Source organism: Schistocerca serialis, chromosome 3 (genome assembly GCF_023864345.2).
Source record: "Schistocerca serialis cubense isolate TAMUIC-IGC-003099 chromosome 3, iqSchSeri2.2, whole genome shotgun sequence".
NCBI classification, from domain to species: Eukaryota; Metazoa; Arthropoda; class Insecta; order Orthoptera; family Acrididae; genus Schistocerca; species Schistocerca serialis.
The window spans coordinates 119,237,909-119,257,533 of NC_064640.1; the positions used below are offsets into that span (position 1 = coordinate 119,237,909).

Below are 19,625 nucleotides of genomic sequence, written 5' to 3' on the forward strand. Positions count from 1 at the left end.
CCAAATTGGTTTAATTTTCAATACTACAAGCAGTTTTTGACACTGATACTTATTCAATCACGACTTAGCTAGGGAAACTGATGAATCACAATGGAGAACGTTCGTTTATTGGCGCCTGTAAAACCATTCAGCCATGCATTAACATGACACATAATGATGCATCACTCCCGTTAAGACGCCAGTATCTTTTGAAACACATCCGTTAAGCCACTGTAGCACTTGTAATCACGAAATGCAAATGTTCTTCTTTCAATGGATATTCAGTATTAAATTTCTGGTTCACCAACGTACCCAGTATTCAGCAAGCTAATTCTACTCTATTCTACTTCTTCCTTCACATATTTGGTACGCTTACCAGCTTACCACTAACCTAATTTCCAACAGATTACCTTGTGCGACGCTCGTTTGACATACTTGCCATTTTTTCTCATACTTAAAAGTTTTATAAGCTGTTTTTGTGCCTTTACTTCCAAATGTCGAAATTTGCTCTTACTCTTTACCCCGAATAACAGGAAAACAGGTAATGTGTGAATGCAGACAGCTAATATTTCTCAGACTTCAGTTCACCTACGTAAAACAGTTATTTTTATGATTTTACACAGTGATGTGAAAACAACTATATCATGATCACGGCGATGCTCCGTTGATGGAGTTATTTTTACATAAATGTGAAACAGTAAACTTTATTGCCAGTGGTGTGGGAATGTCAGTGGTCCATCCCAAATTGTTACACAAAAGTTGCCTCCTCCGTATGAGCAAATCGGTATGACATTTCTTGCTAGTAGCCTTATAATAAGGTTTTCCTTCTTCTCTCTATTAGCTTGCGCATAGTTAATACCTCGAATTGCTATTTAGTTACCGTTAGACCACCTCGTTACCTGGGTGTTCAGTTACACATGGTCACTTATAATTTTGTTTTATGTGGATAATCAAATTACCTACACTACAGATTATTGTGAATCCTACGACAAATCGTCGACGGTGCACTAAATACCATTCTCCTCATTTCCTCAGACACAGAAACTAAAACATGCTGTGGTTCGTCTCACTACTGTGCTCAAGGGATCGATACGACGCCGCTCACCCTCGCATCTACGGGGTGTTACAAAAAGGTACGGCCAGACTTTCAGGAAACATTGCTCACACACGAAGAAAGAAAATATGTTATGTGGACATGTGTCCGGAAACGCTTACTTTCCATGTTAGACCTCATTTTATTACTTCTCTTCAAATCACATTAATCATGGAATGGAAACACACAGCAACAGAACGTACCAGCGTGACTTCAAACACTTTCTTACAGGAAATGCTCAAAATGTCCTCCGTTAGCGAGGATACATGCATCCACCCTCCATCGCATGGAATCCCTGATGCGCTGATGCAGCCCTGGAGAATGGCTTACTGTATCACAGCCGTCCACAATACGAGCACGAAGGGTCTCTACATTTGGTACCGGGGTTGCGTAGACAAGAGCTTTCAAATGCCCCCATAAATGAAAGTCAAAAGGGTTGAGGTCAGGAGAGCGTGGAGGCCATGGAATTGGTCCGCCTCTACCAATCCATGGGTCACCGAATCTGTTGTTAAGAAGCGTACGAACGCTTCGACTGAAATGTGCAGGAGCTCCACCGTGCATGAACCACATGTTGTGTCGTACTTGTAAAGGCACATGTTCTAGCAGCACAGGTAGAGTATCTCGTATGAAACCATGATAACGTGCTCCATTGAGCGTAGGTGGAAGAACATGGGGCCCAATCAAGACATCACCGACAATGCCTGCCCAAACGCTCACAGAAAATCTGTGTTGATGACGTGATTGCACAATTGCGTGCGGATTCTCGTCAGCCCACACATGTTGATTGTGAAAATTTACAATTTGATCACGTTGGAATGAAGCCTCATCCGTAAAGAGAACATTTGCACTGAAATGAGGATTGACACATTGTTGGATGAACCAATCGCAGAAGTGTACCTGTGGAGGCCAATCAGCTGCTGATAGTGCCTGCACAAGCTGTACATGATACGGAAACAACTGGTTCTCCCGTAGCACTCTCCATACAGTGACGTGGTCAACGTTACCTTGTACAGCAGCAACTTCTCAGACGCTGACATTAGGGTTATCGTCAACTGCACGAAGAATTGCCTCGTCCATTGCAGGTGTCCTCGTCGTTCTAGGTCTTCCCCAGTCGCGAGTCATAGGCTGGAATGTTCCGTGCTCCCTAAGACGCCGATCAGTTGCTTCGAACGTCTTCCTGTCGGGACACCTTCGTTCTGGAAATCTGTCTCGATACAAACATAACGCGCCACGGCTATTGCCCCTTGCTAATCCATACATCAAATGGGCATCTGCCAACTCCGCATTTGTAAACATTGCACTGATTGCAAAACCACGTTCGTGATGAACAATAACCTGTTGATGCTACGTACTGATGTGCTTGATGCTAGTACTGTAGAGCAGTGAGTCGCATGTCAACATTACCTTCCTTCAATTGGGCCAACTGGCGGTGAAACGAGGAAGTACAGTACATACTGACGAAACTAAAATGAGCTCTAACATGGAAATTAAGCGTTTCCGGACACATCTCCACATAACATCTTTTCTTTATTTGTGTGTGAGGAATGTTTTCTGAAAGTTTGGCCGTACCTTTTTGTAACACCCTGTATATGATTCTACACTACCTCTGCACTGTTCTCATAGCAAGCAGCGCAACTGCAGTCGTTATAAGACGATATAGCAGAAATATTCACGTCTCATCTGGAATTTGGCTGCTATTTCTGACTGCTGCTGGTCACATTCTGAAGTTACATATAATTACATTAAAACAGCATCTTCTATCACATGGCCTGAAAGATGGAATATTGTAATAGACCCACATGTCAGCAGAAGCTCTTGTAACGTCCACTTACTTGGTAGCTATGCATCCGAAACGTCTCTTTCCTCTTTTAACTCTATGGAAATTATGTTTTAACACTGATATTTTCTATATACTTGAAGATGATAGAAACGGTTTGGCTCTGTCTCTTAGTGTAGTTGTACATTATAAGCTATTGTGTTTTATACTATCCAGACTAAATAATATATTATTGTCATTCTTATTGTAAATGACTGTGGAACTATGCTATACAGAATGAATAGTTTTGTATTTTCATTCTTGCTATTTCGATTACTATCCTCTTCTCTGTATGAGCTTTGGCTGCAAGTAATATAATGTGGAAACTTAAGGCGTTGTTTCTTTCCTTACGGCAGTTTGGGGCACAATGATGAAGGGCGGAGTTGACAGCCACGGCGAAACGGCTTCGCATCCAGCAGACTACCACTCAGGTAACTATATAGTTAATATAACGCTCATAGAGTGCTTTCTGTAGTTAAAAGCCTCGCAAACAATCAACTTGCAATCGTCGAAGTACTTGAAACTGCTTGGGATGGATGAGTCTGGCAGATTGTTACAATAGAAGAAAGCAAAGCAATAAAAGCCACTGTCACCGTTCACAGCAACGTGTTTGGAGTGACGTCATCACGATTTATACACACATGAGATATAAAGATTTTGAATATTCGTGTGCCTTACAAATCTTTCATAGGTTGTAATAGCTATGTAGAACGTGCTGTGCATTCGGATGATGTAATTTTATTTTTCATTCTCTCGACAATTATTGCTTATTACAGGTAGAGAGGTACCCACCGTTTTCACCTAAATATCTTTGACTCTTTAAAGATACTTGTTGTAACCTCTCTTCGCCTGGACGAATATTGACCAGTGACTAATGAAACAGACTTAATCCGAGCGAGGTGGCGCAGTTGTTAACTCATTGAACCCGCGTTCTGGAGGACGACCGTTCAAATCCGCGTCCGACCATTCAGATTTAGTCTTCCCATATCGCTCCAAGCAAGTTCCGGGACGGTTCCTTTAAAAGGGCAGGGACGATTTCCTTCCCCATCCTTCGAGCAAACGGTGCTTGTGCTCCATCTCTAATGACCTCAATGTCGACGGGACCTTAAAACCCTAATCGGCGTCCTTTTAATTTCGTTTATTATCGAGATACAGGCATTAACTTCGTTTTCCTAAACGGAAATCCATTTTGTACCGGAATGGACGTTCTGTAAGAGAAGATAATATTAGAATAGCGAAATAAGTTGTAGTTGGACTTGTCCAGCATCTGTCACAGAAACTCTTGGTTCTACTATGGTGTCTAACGTGCTTTGACTTACGAAGCATCTGAACGTTCTGTACTTCGGATAATACAATTTATGAGCGTTATGGGGAACCAGCTCACGAAAAGAATAAATGCCCCGGGACAATATGCCCAGTTTTCTGTATTTCCTGAAATAAAAGAAGGAAAATATAAACCGCAAAATGAATGGATTGTGATACTTAAAATACCCTGTGTAACGGATATAAGACCAGATATTTTTACAAGTGGTTCCTGTTGTTCCTATGCATTGAACAGTCTTCCCGCAAACGTGTCAGAAATGTTACGACCTGTTGTTTTCTGCACAGTCGTAACTGCACCGCTAAGTGGACTACGCCTGTCAGAATAGACGAACCGTTTTGCGTCCTCATATTCAAACGCAGCACCTGACCTGCTGCCCAGGGGAAAATAAGCATTAATGGCTCTCTCGAGCCACATGTACTTGGAGGTACTACCCAACCTAGAAACATACGACCTGTAATTGCTATAATTATTAGCCTGTAAATATCTTAAATACTGATAAAACGTTTTTCACTAAACTGTTGTCAGTCACCAGTAGGAGTATCGTCCGCCCCGATATCTGCGTGGTCAGCGTGACGGATTGCCGTCCTACGGGCCCGGGTTCGATTCCCGGCTGGGTCGTGGATTTTCTCCGCTCAGGGACTGGGTGTTGTGCTGTCTTCATCATCATTTCATCCCCATCCGGCACGCAGGTTGCCCAAAGTGGCGTCGAATGTAATAAGACCTGCGCCAAGGAGGTCGGACCTGCCCCGTAAGGTGCCTCCCGGCCAATGACGCCAAACGCTCATTTATTTATTTAGTAGGAATATCCGCACTTATTCCCATTACACCCTGTATCTAACTGAACAGAAGCAGTTCAGAGTTTGTTGCAGTAAACCGGCATTTCAGCCCAAGAACGAACTAGCAATACTCCACGGAAATACGCGAAGAACATATCCTCATTTAAATAATTACGGGTTACATAGTGTGCTGCAAAATTTAAAACAGCTCCGTGTGTGCTTAGGGAGAGACAAATATTAGACGTCGACATCCAAATTAATAACACACCTGAATTGACATCCAGCACTGTCGACGAGAAGAAGATAGTGGATGTTGTTACTCATACAATGTAGATTTAATCCGAGAGCACAAACTCTTTGACTAGATCCTCGGTAAAATCATGAAACCAATGATAAAATGCTCTGGTTGTCTATATTAAAAGACCTGTTTACTGTTAAAACAACTTTGAAACATCTAATACGTGTGAAACATTACATGGGAAATTTAATAATAGTCTCCGTTCTGGAATCAAAAGATTCACTCACATGCAATTAACTTTCCGCTCAGCGTAGAAAAGCTTAAGACTTAATTCGGGAAGTTTGCAAAAAAGATAGGAAGAATTTTAATTGGAACGGCTTTACAATTAATTCGTAGTGGCGTTTCACCACACAAAACCGTAGTCAAGTAGATACTCTCGCCGACCGGTATGGCCGAGCGGTTCTAGGCGCTTCAGTCTGGAACCGCGCGACCGCTACGGTCGCAGGTTCGAATCCTGCCTCGGGCATGGATGTTTGTGATGTCCTTAGGTTGGTTAGGTTTAAGTAGTTCTAAGTTCTAGGGGACTGATGACCTCAGATGTTAAGTCCCATAGTGCTCAGAGCCATTTGAACCATTTAGATACTCTCATACCAATTATCTGTCGTTCAGTCGTTATGAACGGCATACACGTATCCGATGCACGATGTGACGGCCCTGCCTGAGCTACGAAAGTCGTTGAAGAACAGGACTATGATGTGATCTGTCTGCAGGAATCGTAATCAGTGCAACGAAGGATCCTTAGCATGCCTACAGCAGCTGCGATGATAACGAAAGACAAATATCCAATGGTGACAGTAATAACACGCAAAAGGAGGCTAAAAGTAGATAAAATTACTAAGCTGTGAGGTGAGTACATCGTAGTTGTAGAAGATGCTACTGAAAAAATCGAGAGGTTTATTATTAGAATAGCAAACACCCATACAGACGTTGGCTTAGAACTTACAAAACTGTGAAGTTCCTTCAGTAGAGACAACTAGCGACCATAGTTGATTAATGTACTGCCTATCTAGGAAAATATAGAAAAAAAGGCATGGATTTCTCAAAGAGGTAAGAATAATTATACAAGCAAACTGCAAGTTTATTACCCTGAATGCGAATCCCTACTCTTACGAATGCTGCGAGATACAGTTGTCATAAAACACCGAAAAGTCAATAGAAAAACTTCTGGCAGTGAAGAAACAACATTATACAGTACAGATCACACCTTGGTGACAGGCACTAATAGAGATTAGTAGGCAAGCTGAAAGGCGGGAAGCATATATCAAGAAAGCCTTCATGACAGAAACCTGATTGTGATGCAATTCAGGCAGTTGCGAGCGGTGTAAATCAGAGATAAGGTCTGCCATACGAACTAGTCAATAGAGAGGTTCTATCGTGAAAAAATCGCAGCGTGTCGATGGGCGTGCCCCATACACTATCATCAAGAACATTGGGTACCATGTTATCGTCTCCACAATCCAAATAGTGGGCCGAGTGACAAGTAGCTGCAAAGAGTCCAGATGACAAAGTGAAGGATGACACTTAAAATCACAAACAATTGAGACAAAACCTCACTGCGCCTCGTGACAATTCAGTAGCTATATTGACGTAAATGGATGTAGAGATGGGAGAGGTCACGTCTAAAACGGGAAAGGACAGAATTCCAAGTCCAAATGGCATGCCAGTGGGGCGATACAATTTACATGAGCCGATTTAACAATGAATGCATGACCCAGGCACGTGACGCTGCCAAGTCCGCCTTCAACAGTTAGCAAACGTACTACAAAGGGATGCCCCCCCATGCTTCTGTATGCGGTTCCTAATTCTTGGATGCCAATTTAGAACTTGTGGATATACTATAAAACACCACCTGTTAAGTCATCCCACGTGGACGACTTGTTACTTCTAGTGCACGGCAGCCTCGCTTCCCACGCCCGGGCTCCCGGGTTCGATTCCCGGCGGGGTCAGGGATTTTCTCTGCCTCGTGATGGCTGGGTGTTGTGTACTGTCCTTAGGTTTAAGTAGTTCTAAGTTCTAGGGGACTTATGACCACAGCAGTTGAGTCCCATAGTGCTCAGAGCCATTTGAACCATTTTTTGCACGGCAGCAGTCGAGGTTCGATAGGAAATACAAGGAGTACTCAATGTTTTAATCAACACTTCCAAAAAATAAAGTTCCGTAACTAATTTGTTTGCGAGTAGATCACTGTAGTCCTGGTATACATTTAAATCCCTGTGCCACAGTGCCGTAGCGCACCGAAGGAAGAGCCAGTACCAAGTGTCGCACCTCATTGAGTATAGCGCAATTATTTGTTTTCAGCAGCAGTGAAAAGTTGTAGCTCTGTCGGGTCGAGCCAAGTGACTTCTTTACCGGATACGAGTCTTTATCTACAAAAATAATTTTGTCTATTAGGAAGATTCGTTACAAAATAACGTATAGCCTGTTACTTTGGGGAAAGCGTTGTAACATGAGGATGCCGTGCGCAGATTCGTGGTTTGAGCGGACCTTGGTGCTTGGTCCCAATTTGAGCTAAGAACATGGGTGAAAAGTTCTTGATTTAGCGCGGACGAGTGGCCCCTTATAGAGCCATTCAACCATCTGTCTTACTGTAACTCTTTCAAGCAATATTTGAACGACGAACCGGAGTTGGGAATGGTGCACCGTTCGGGTTTTTCGTGAAAAAAACACGGTTTTCGTTAGGTTTTTTTTTACGTGTGCCGCTTATATTTTTCAAGCATTTGCGAATCGGTTCAAATTTTATAGGAAGGTAGATAAATACATGTAATTAATGATCGCCCTGTTTTGTGAAAGCTTTATCCGTTGCCACGATATAAGCAACATGATTCTAAATACAATAAAAAATTCTATACCGATGAGTGAACAAAAATGTACGTCGGCTGCCAGGCTACGGCGGTCTAATATCAAAATTACGGAAGAGTGAATGTTTGGAACCAGGATGAAAAATGCTACTATTATAGGACAAAAAAGGTGAATACGTCCTGGGCAGAGTTAGGGATGCAAAAGAAGGGAACTAGCTTTCCGACTTAGTCTGGCAACTTCAAAGACAACGTCTTGACACATTCACGCATTATTATGCAGTTAACCCTATTTCCCCAGGGCAGTGAGCTCTCTTAGCTGCAAGGCGTTGGTAATTCTTGCATGTTGTCTTTTATAAGCTGAAGTCCCTGATTCTGCGACGGAAATTCAGAAGATTCGCCAGCCGCCGTAAAGAGTATGTAATACCATATGGCTGAAAAGCATGCGTGTAATAGCAAACACTTTTTCTCGAATGATAATATTTCGGGGGGAGGGAGGATTTGCTCCTGCGTGAGAGGGGCGGGGGGAGGAACGTCACCATGTATCATGTTACTTTATTTGACACGATGCTTTATATTATATGACAAGGATAGTAATACTGAAAAGCAGAAAAGCGCAAATATGACAAGATGTTTTGATTTAAATGTTTTTGAAGCTGCCAGATAGGTCGAAAAGCGAATTCCTTTTTTTTTACGAAACGCTAATTTCCTTCTTTTACATCCATAACTCTGCCTATCTGCTATGATTGGAGCATTTTTCATCCTGGTCAATCATGTGGTTAATATGAAGCTGTGGTTTATGAGGAGGTAGAATTAAATGGGTCTCCGTCGATATTTCTAGCTCTTTCAATCCACTCCAGGGAACCATATACTAGTGAACTCACTTTACACTTCCTCGTCTAGGCTGCTGATATGCAGCCAATGTTTCGTTAGTCTTTGTTGAAATGTGGTGGCAGGGGTCTTAAAGCCAGCAGTTGATTTCTTCCACGATTTTCATTTCTTACAGCCATCGGTTTTGAGAAACGGAACCATAAAAGGGGTCTCATTGTAATGCCCGCCCTGATCACCCAAACAGCCGCACCAAAAGGTACACAGTCTAGGGAAACGCAACATGTGGCAAGACTGACATGTGTAATCAAGTGACTCCAAGACTTGTTCTGCATCTTGCCAGATTTGTAGTTGGTTTGGTAACTTCTTGACAGAGCGAACTACCGACCACGATGTCTGATGAGGACAAACTCCCTGTCAGTTCGAGCCGGGGGTCTGGATAGTTCATTTCCTTGTTTCGGAGTACTGGGAGGTTTGGATTATAGAAATGAGTGTATGAGGATGGTGAGGCAGTAGTGTGGAGTGTAGTACGTTATCTCAAATGGAGTTCAGCCAAGGTTCACAAGTAATTTGGAATGCACCTCGGGGGAGCATCAATCATTTTACGGTTAATTTAGTTGCTGTCCCAGACCTCCTATAAACGACGTAATCATCTGTGAAGAAGTGGTATCTGATGAAAGATATAACCATATCAAATCTGATCTGGAAAAATTGTGAAGCGTCAGTAATTAAACAATAATGTAGAGAAAGACGATGTTATAAATGTAACTACTTCTGACTACACGAACGATGCATCATGCCTGGAGACAGATATGTCACATGTATTGATGTAGCAGTGCCACAGCTGGAGATAATGAAGTACGAGTTCACAAAGGTTGAGTGGTTAGCACAGAAAATGGGATGCTTCGACTTACTGTGTAATAATGCGCGAATATGTCAAGACGTTGTCTTTGATCCTGCCAGAATAAGTCGGAAAGCTAGTTCCCTTCTTTTACATCCCTAACTCTGCCCAGCACATATTCACCTTTTTTGTGCTATAATAGGAGCATTTTTCATCCTGGTTCCAAACCTTCACTCTACCATTATTTTGATATTAGACCGCCATAGCTTGGCAACCGATGTACATTTTTCTTCACTCGGGCGACGACTCATCCGGTATAGGTTTTTCTATTGTCTTTCGAATCATGTTGCTTATATCGTGGCAACGGATAACGCTTTCACAAAACAGGACGATCATTAATTACATATATTTATATACCTTCTTACAAAATTTGAACTGGTTTGCAAATGTTTGAAAAATATAAGCGGCATGCATAAAAAAAAAAACGAAAACCGTGTTTTTTGCACGAAAAATCCGAACGGTGCACCATTGCCAACTCCGGTTCGTCGTCCAAACATTGCTTGATACAGTTACAGTAAGACAGGTACTGCTTAAAAAAACGCATCTACGACTCTACTAAAGTATGTACAATCCTCAGATAGCACTAACAACTCACCTAAGCATGTATAAAGAAGGCCAACGTGAGTTATCACAAGCCTGTTTGCTTTGCGGGGAGTTAAATAAAAAAACTTCAGGATGAGGATGATGAGGAGGAGGAGAAAAGTGTTTAACATACCGTCGACAACGAGATCATTAGAGACGGAGAACAAGCTTTGTTCCCATATTCTATCACTTGTTGAAATGGAAAGAAAATTTTGTTTGCAGTCAAATGGTACGTATCCTCTACAACACATTTAATAGTGGTTCACAGAATATGGACGTATGTTGACAACTCTGAGGGGTATCATTCAAAATGAGTGGCTAATAGACACAGTCATCAACAGAAACACAATATCTTGCTGCTGAAGGTGCTATGAAACATACCTGTATCGTCTAAATTTTCACTATTTAGGTCATTTTTAACTCCCCCCACCACACACACACACACACACACACACACACACACACACACACACAAACAGATAAACAACATAAGAGCATTATAAATGTAGATATGTCAATTCCGTTCCCAAACCTGTAAGTTATATCTTTTATGTAACACACCTTTATCTTTTGGAATCTCTACAAACTTTTCTCCTTCTCTTTTTTGTACACCTGCTGAGTGATCATTATCTCTGTGTCTTTAAAAGTGCCTGTCTACCTCTTTGAAATTTTGGTTTTTACTTAATTTTATTTTGTTCAAAACCAGCTCACTCACTCCTCAACTTTGATATCACTTAAGATAGATTTAAAAGTGCGCCCTGTGACTTCTTTCATGTTAAACTTTTTATTTTCAACATAATAGTTACAAACAGCTGAGTGTTTGCAATGTTCTGAAATTTTAGCCTTGGTCGTCAGTGCATTGTTATGTCTGATTCTCTTTCTAACAACTCGTGTTTCTTCAGATCTAGTGACTTTTCTTTCCTTCTTATTGCTGTCCCTTCTATGCTTTTTTCTCCAGTGTTACCATTACATTTATATTGTTCCTTCCTATACCAGTTCCCTATTTTGCAGCTGGTAAGAATTTCTTTGTAAGAGTCAAATACCACAAAAATTAGTGTATGTTAGTTTCAATTCATCATGTAGCCCACAGAAGAAATGTAGTTTTTACTTCTGACAAGACTCTGTCTTGAGTTAAAACACACCAGATACAAAACTACGATATTTTTCATTTGACAACTTAAGATAACAAAAACTGATCCAATAATCTAGGACTCCAGTCCAGGTTTGGATCATAGTTTACATATGCTGCTGGTAATGGCACTGCAAGTACCCTGTGATACAAAATAAAATCTGTCTCAGGAATAGTCACTTTGTTCAGTGCAAATCTTATACTTGGTGTAAATATTATTGATAGATCATTGAGACAAACATTATAGTGTGTGCATGACACACACACACACACACACACACACACACACACACACACACACACACACACATACACACACACACGCGTGCGAATACAATGGCAAATGTTGCTCAAGGTTTTCATTTATACATAAAATGAATTTTTCTTGTATCAAAACAGTATTACTGGGATGTGTATGTAATTATAAACATCTCTCTAAAACTGGTACCTTTATGCAACTCACATATGCTAATCATGACATGTAAATGTAGATTTGATTACCTGAAAGTGTATGTTCTATTACTTCAAATGGCTAATAGCATGCCTGTAGAAGTTAGTCTAAAATTATTCATAACACTGATGAAGTTATGAAAATAAACTGTGTGATCAGAAAGTACAATGTGGAAACATTACGGAGATGAAGGGAAACAAACATTTAATATATCAGGTAATTTCCTTACCTGATTACACATGAATTGTATTTTCAAATTATAATAAAAAATATATTGTTTTGTAGAGCACAACGAAAGTGATGATGGAAACATAGGTTCCCAAGGAGCTGCCTCAACTAATGTTCATCAGTATCTGCCCACTGAATCACAGGGATACCTCATGGGTCCAATGGTCATGAAACTGCTGCCTGATGGGAATCCAGTTCCAGGTACTGTTTTTCCTCAGAAATGAGAGGAACTCTGTTTTATTACATTATATCAGTGCACAATAATTCACAGGTTATTGACTTGTTAAGCTGAAAAGTAAAGTGATAGAGTAATATTGTTGTACACACACTTACCATACTTCACATATCAGAAAACTGTCTGTGCCACTCACATGAAGGGCTGGAAATATTTTATCTTCTGCATCACACTCCAACACTAAACCACAATAGGAGCCTATAGACAGAAAGTTTTCATTTACCTAATAATCTTTATTGAATATATCTAAGGCAAATGCAGAAAAAGTGTTGCTTCGCAATGTACACTATGTCATCAAATGTATCCGAACACCCCCCAAAACAAATGTTTTTCAAATTAGATGCATTGTGCTGGCACCTACTGCCAGGCACTCCATATTAGCGACCTCAGTAGTCATTAGACATCATGAGAGAGCAGAATGGACCCCTCCGTGGAACTCATGGACTTTGAACATGGTCAGGTGATGGGGTTTCACTTGTGTCATAGGTCTGTACCCGAGATTTCCACACTCCTAAACATCCCTAGGCCCACAAAGAGGGTCCTAATGTGTAATAGGTAGACATCTATGCAGACCATCATACAGGAATTCCAAACTGCATAAGGATCCACTGCAAGTACTATGACAGTTAGGCAGGAGGTGAGAAAACTTGGATTTCATGGTCGAGCGGCTGCTCATAAGCCACACATCATGCCAGTAAATGCCAAATGATGCCTGATATAAGGAGCATAAACATTGGATGATTGAACAGTGGAAAAACATTGTGTGAAGTGATGAATCACAGTACACAATGTGGCAATGTGATTGCAGGGTGTGGGTACAGCGAATGCTTGGTGAACATTATCTGCCACTGTGTGTAGCGCTAACAGTAAAATTCAGAGGCAATGGTGTTATGGTGTGGTCCTGTTTTTCATCGAGTGGGCTTTCACCCCTTGTTGTTTTGTGTGGCACTATCGCAACATAGGCCTACATTGATGTTTTAAGCACCTTCTTGCTTCTCACTGTTGAAGAGTAGTTCGGGGATGGCAATTGCACCTTTCAACATGATCGAGCACCTGTTCATAATGCATGGCGCATGGCAGAGTAGTTACACAACAATCACATCCTTGAAATGGACTGGCCTCCACAGAGTCCTGACCTGAATTGTATAGAACACCTTTGAGATGTTTTGGAACATCAACTTCACACAGACCTCACCAACCGACATCAATACCTCTCCTCAGTGCAGCACTCCGTGACGAATGGATTGTTTGTGTTCCAACTCCTGATTGAACGTATGCCTGTGAGAGTTGAAGCTGTCATCTAGGCTAAGGGTGGGCCAACACCGTATTGAATTCCAGCATTACCGATGGAGGGTGCCACAAACTTGTAAGTCAGTTTCAACCAGGTGTCTAGATACTTTTGATCACATAGTGTATATCATCAACCTAAGAAAATGTGATTTCTCCTAAGCTCATATCTGAACATCAGATGGCTGATATAAAAAGAAAATTCTATTTTTAAAAAAGTGTCAGAGAACAACATTTGTTCATAATTAAATAGATCTTAGTATACTTCTGTTGTGTTATACAAATTTTAAAATGTACATTTGCTGTACAGAGTTCAATGCACAGTAAGAGAAACTTAAAACAGCTTATAATATATTATATACATTAACATTTGCAAAGACATTACTGTAAAAGATAGTCTTTCTCTGCAAATATTAGTCCAGCTATAACATGGTGCTGGAAGAGGGAAGGGAAACAATCAAAACAAGGCTTAAATATGCACTAAACCAGGTCTGTACCAAAGGAGTGGCAAGATAGCCCCCCACCAAGGATCTAGGCACAGAGGGGGTGCAGAAACTGATTAACAATAAGAAACAAAAAAGAAAGACCACTTAAGAATTAACCGGGAGAGTTATGTGAGTTTTCCTGCCCTCATGTTTGTATCTTCTGCCTACTATAAAAAGCCTTTTCCTTGGTCTACAATTGTAAATACACACTGTTGTGACATTGTGGTTTCTACAGTGTCTTTTTGTCCAAGTAGTAACATAAAGAAATGGTTTCTAACCAACAGTTGTGGCACTTCTGCCAGGGGCATATGATCACCTCACTACATCTCTTCACTGAACGGATACTAAGAGATTAAATAGATGGTTAAAAGCAACTGATATAAAGTCAAAATATGTAGCATACTAATACTTACGAGGTTTTTTGAAATCTAACAGTATTATGAAAAGATGGAATGTAACAATATTATGAAAAGAAAAGTTGCTACGCACCATAGAGTGGAGATGCTGAGTTGCAGATAGGCACAACAAAAAGACTGTCACAAATAAAGCTTTTGGCCATTAAGGCCTTCGTCAACAATAGACGTAGACACACAAGCACAAACACCCACACACATGCAAATGCAACTCACATTGTTGGCGAAGGCCTTAATGGCCAAAAGCTTTATTTGGGACAGTCTTTTTGTTGTGCCTATCTGCAAACTCAGCATCTAATATTGTTACATTCCATCCTGGCTTTTCCATTGTTTGTTTTTTGAAATCTGATGGAAGAAAAGAAATTTTATTTGCCACATATTGTGAAACTGGTGAAGTACCTAGTGAAACAATTGTATCTAATTTTCAAAGTACAACGTTGCTTATATATATTGCATGGCTTAATTATCTGTCAAAAGTTAGCTCAAAACCTCACATATTAAGCAGGTAAGCAACAAACATTCCACACTCATTTCACATCATTCAAGTTTGAAAACATAGCATATCTAAATTGTCGAAATTCACCATTTTTGCACATTATTTAACACTTAAATATGGAACTATCTTTTCTTTTGAAAGTTTTGGCCATTTTCACTCTCATTCCAGCTTTGGAATTTCAATAATTTTCTTGAAAGAAAGACATCTATTGCTATTATCAATAGCTAAACACAATCAATAAAATAATATGATATCAGAACATCCAACTTTTTCTCCATGACCATTATAATGTGTCATTGCAAACACATAGTAAACAGAATTTTAATGTAAGTACCATTGCAAGGATATTTCTTAATGTATAACCATGGAAACCTCTGTACATAAAACTTGTCAGATCCAAATGTGTTAGACAGGGTGTCCATTACAGAAAAAACTTAGAAATAGAAAATTATTTATTACAAATAACAACATGACAGATATCTGACACACACTTTAACCACTTATTCCTATCCCATTTAGTTTGTTTACTTATTTGAAAACCTTTTATGGATTTGTGTATTACCAGAATCACTCTTTTATGCTCTACAGCCTATTTTCACCTCTGGAAGTGCTTTGTGTAGAAATGCAAAATTACTCCAGGGTTCTGAGTCTTTGTTAAGCTTCCTGTTTAGATTGCTACGTAAACAAGGTCACAGGTCATTTGAAAACGAAAGCATACTGCACCCATAGGACCAAGAGTAGGTAGTAGAACTCTGTGGTGTGTAACCTTACATTTGGATTGATTGAGTTTGTTTTGTTTACTTACATTCAGTAGTTCATCCTGATTCTGAAAGAAAGTAGGGAGTGCTTCAGTTCAATTTTATTCTTCAGTATTTCAACTTATGACCCTTTCTGTTGCCATTGTTTGAAGTAGGAAGGGGTGTAAATGCAGCAAAGCTTTATATGGTCTGTCATCAAAAAAACTACTGTGATTACAGAAAAAACTAATGCTAAGCAACTCCTATCATGATTAATACCCCACAGACAAGTAAAAAGAATGTGTTTTTCCATATTTAGGTTTTTAGCTGTATGATTATGGAAGTATTTGGGCTACCGGCTACGTTCCAAATATTGGAAATACATTGCAAGTATTTGACAGTACTGTTGTGTTAAACATCTCTCTTTTCAGAGTGGGAGGCAAGAAACACAAGGCTCTTTTCTCACAAAAGTTCTGTTTCTTTTATTTTCACACAAACTTATCTTCAAGGCAGATGTTTATATGCAGTTTATGTGTGTTGTAACTTTAATGAAGATTAACTAATCTCGGTGAAGTAAAGAGAAGTCAATATTACAATTACATTAGAGTGACTAACTTTTTGGATTTAGTTATTTATCACTTCATCACCTGTAAACCAAAGACCTTTCTGTAGCCTTGTGCCACTAGATGTGAGTATTGATACTTGGAGGCTAGTTTGTGTTTTTTGAATCCATAGACTGTGTGAACTGCTCTTCCTTATTTTGTTTCTGACTTGCATTCCCAGTTATTGACAGTCTTAGCTACTCATGAGCTACAACATATTATGGTCAGAGGTGGGCTGCAGAAAATGATCATAGCAGTGAATGCTATCCTCATAATAATTCCGTTTAAATTTATGTCAAGGAGGTGATCTATTCATGAACAAGAATCCAAAGAAAAATCATATAAAGAATTTACACAAATATTTTCCTAAGGCTATCATTTTACAGCAGTTTTAATACTTTTTTATTTATTTATTTATTTATCATTAAGCACTGCACATGCTGTTGGTGTTGACTCATAAATGAGTTATATCTAGCATATGTAATAACTGAGTAATACGAATGTATAGTGGAATACATTTCTAGACAGTACACACATTAATAATCAGATATTAAGGTATACTATTACAAAATCAGTAGAAATAAAACATATCACTGATATAACAACTGGAGACATATGAGGTTTAATACAAAATATCATTTTTAAAACATGTTAAAATTTTTTCTATAGTGTAAAACGCTTTTTGCTTTAACTGTCTTTGTGTAGTGTTACTGAAGGTACTCAGTGACATATTTCACACATATGGTGGTAGCATGTTAAATAACTGTATCCCTATATACATATCATTATTATATATTTATTTAAGTCCTATGGTGGGATTTATATCTTCTGCCCATGCTGTGTGTCATGGTTATGGCAGTAGGTTTTCCTTCATATGCACCAAGCAACTAAATATATAAAAGGATGTAACAGTCATTACTTCTGGTTTTCTTAATACAGTTTGTAGGATTCATAATTTGTTACATCAGTGATATACCGGTACTGTAGATATGTTCATGGAAGCAAACTGTTATAGTAGATGAAATTGAGGCATATGATACTTTAAAATAACATATAGTAATGTGAATAAAATAAATTGACAGCTGTTTACTGAAAGAGTGCTTTAGTTGAGTACTGAACTCCACCAAGTTTCTGCTTAAAATAAGCTGTAGACAAAATGACATCAACTTTGTTATGTATTATTGAATGATAGCTTCATTGTTTTCCAAGGCAAATAAAAGTTCACATGAAGTTTATAGAAGAAAGATAGAAGAATGTAACCGATATCACAGAGTGCTGCTAGAGATGCTGAAAAATTCTCAAGCAAGTAAAGTACCTTGCTATAAGTAGGTATTAGAAGCACCTATGTATAGATCCTAAAATTGTGTAATAAAAGGATAATATCAGCAAGTTTTTTAAAAATACAAGAGTTAGTTTAGATTATTGTAAGAATACAGTATTTTGAGGGATTCGAAGAGGAGGAGTCCAAGTAGTACCAAAAACCTTGCTGATCATAACCTGGATTTATCTTTTTCTCATCAAGAAACAGAAACTGTAACAAAAAAGTACCAATAATCTCGAGACAAGAAATAAAGCACATGAATTATCTCAACGTATCATTGTATGAGACATTAAAATTATATTTATAGCTTTTTCACTCTTGTGAATTACACTGAGAGTCATTTTAAGATACCAAGGAATCCATGTCAATGTTTGAATGTATCAACTGTGCTATAGTACAGACAAAATTTTCATGTAAACCAAAATGCTCTGAAGCCTTGTAAAATGTAAATCTGGAACCAGTGGGAAAATGAACCCTATTCCTCCTGAATGAGGCCAGTGTTGTGACCATTGTACTGTATGGTCCAGTAAGTATGAACAATAATCAGTGAACCATCTTACAGAAACAGGACATGACGTCTAACTTACATCAACAAATAGGCAATACTCAGAAAAGTTGCTTTTGCATACAGCATTACATGAACTGTGTATGTCGTGTCTCCTGTACACTAATCATATGATTAGAAATTGTATGTTATGAGACGAATAGAACACTATTCACTATGTCTCCTGCTTATAAATTGCTGACAAGCTATTCCATTCTCTATTTGGTACTCTGCTTTGTTTTACAGGTGAGCAGCAGTTTCCCATAGTGAGGGATGAAGATGCTGAGGAAATGAAGCTCATGCAGTATCAGTACTCACCTCCACCAGAAGACATACTGAAAAAATCTTCATAATAATTAGTCCAACAATAAAAGTGATTTCATTGTTTTATAAAAAGAGCTAGACAGTGAAGTCACAGTTCCACACAAAAGCCAGGACAGTGTTATTTTAGTTTCACAGAAAACTGTAATTAGTGATGCAGCACTACTCTAAAAATGAGCTGAGCTATAAGAAACCTGTTACAATAAAAGTTTTGGCATTATTACATAAATTACTCAAGAAAAGTGTGAAAGAAATAGCTAAAGGTAGTTTATATTTGTGTTTACATGTATTATTTTATTTACACTACTGACCTGGCCATACTTATCCATAATTATCAGCAATACACAGTACAGGTTTTAATCTAACAGACATAAAATTTGTTATACTTTATCACTGTTTGAGGTGCAAGGAACATGAACTGTATAGGTAAGATGAAACTGTGGGCTGGACTATGACACAGATTGGTTCTCTGCTTTTTGTTGGGATTATTTTACTAACTGCTGAGTACTTCTGTTGGTAGTGCAACATTCATGATAAGTAGAGATTTTAGTTTGAGACACACACACACACACACACACACACACACACACACACACACACACACACACACACACACACACCCTCTCCCTCTCTCTCTCACTCTGTATGCGATGTTCGTCTCTCTTGTAATATCTCCTGTGATATATTACAAGTGCAGGCCCACAACAAAAAATTTTATGCTCCAAAAATTTGCATCTGACTGATGTTTTAAACAGATTTGTAATGACCTTGTAACATACTGTGCTACATGCCATCTGTTAGTTTATAAACTGTAGGTGTATTATTATTATTATTGTTATTATTATTATTATTATTATTATTATTATTATTATCATTATTTATTTTGTCATTATTTATTTACTTATTACTGTTATTTGAATAAAAATTACTTTCCCAGATAATGATCATTTATGTTCAAATGTAGTAAACTATTATTTCTAAGTA

At 38.9% G+C, this 19,625-nt stretch overlaps 1 protein-coding gene across 1 annotated transcript in view; it reads left to right on the plus strand.

Annotated features, from left to right (window-relative positions):
* The window catches only part of LOC126471546 (rhythmically expressed gene 5 protein), a 191,329-nt gene extending 172,459 nt beyond the window's left edge, over positions 1-18,870 (plus strand). Inside the window, exons 4-6 of the mRNA XM_050099773.1 lie at positions 3,245-3,319; positions 12,258-12,401; positions 18,567-18,870. Coding sequence (XP_049955730.1) covers positions 3,245-3,319; positions 12,258-12,401; positions 18,567-18,673 — 326 coding nt within the window. The 3' untranslated portion in view covers positions 18,674-18,870. The remainder of the gene's footprint in view (positions 1-3,244; positions 3,320-12,257; positions 12,402-18,566) is intronic.
* The last annotated feature ends 755 nt before the right edge of the window (positions 18,871-19,625 follow it).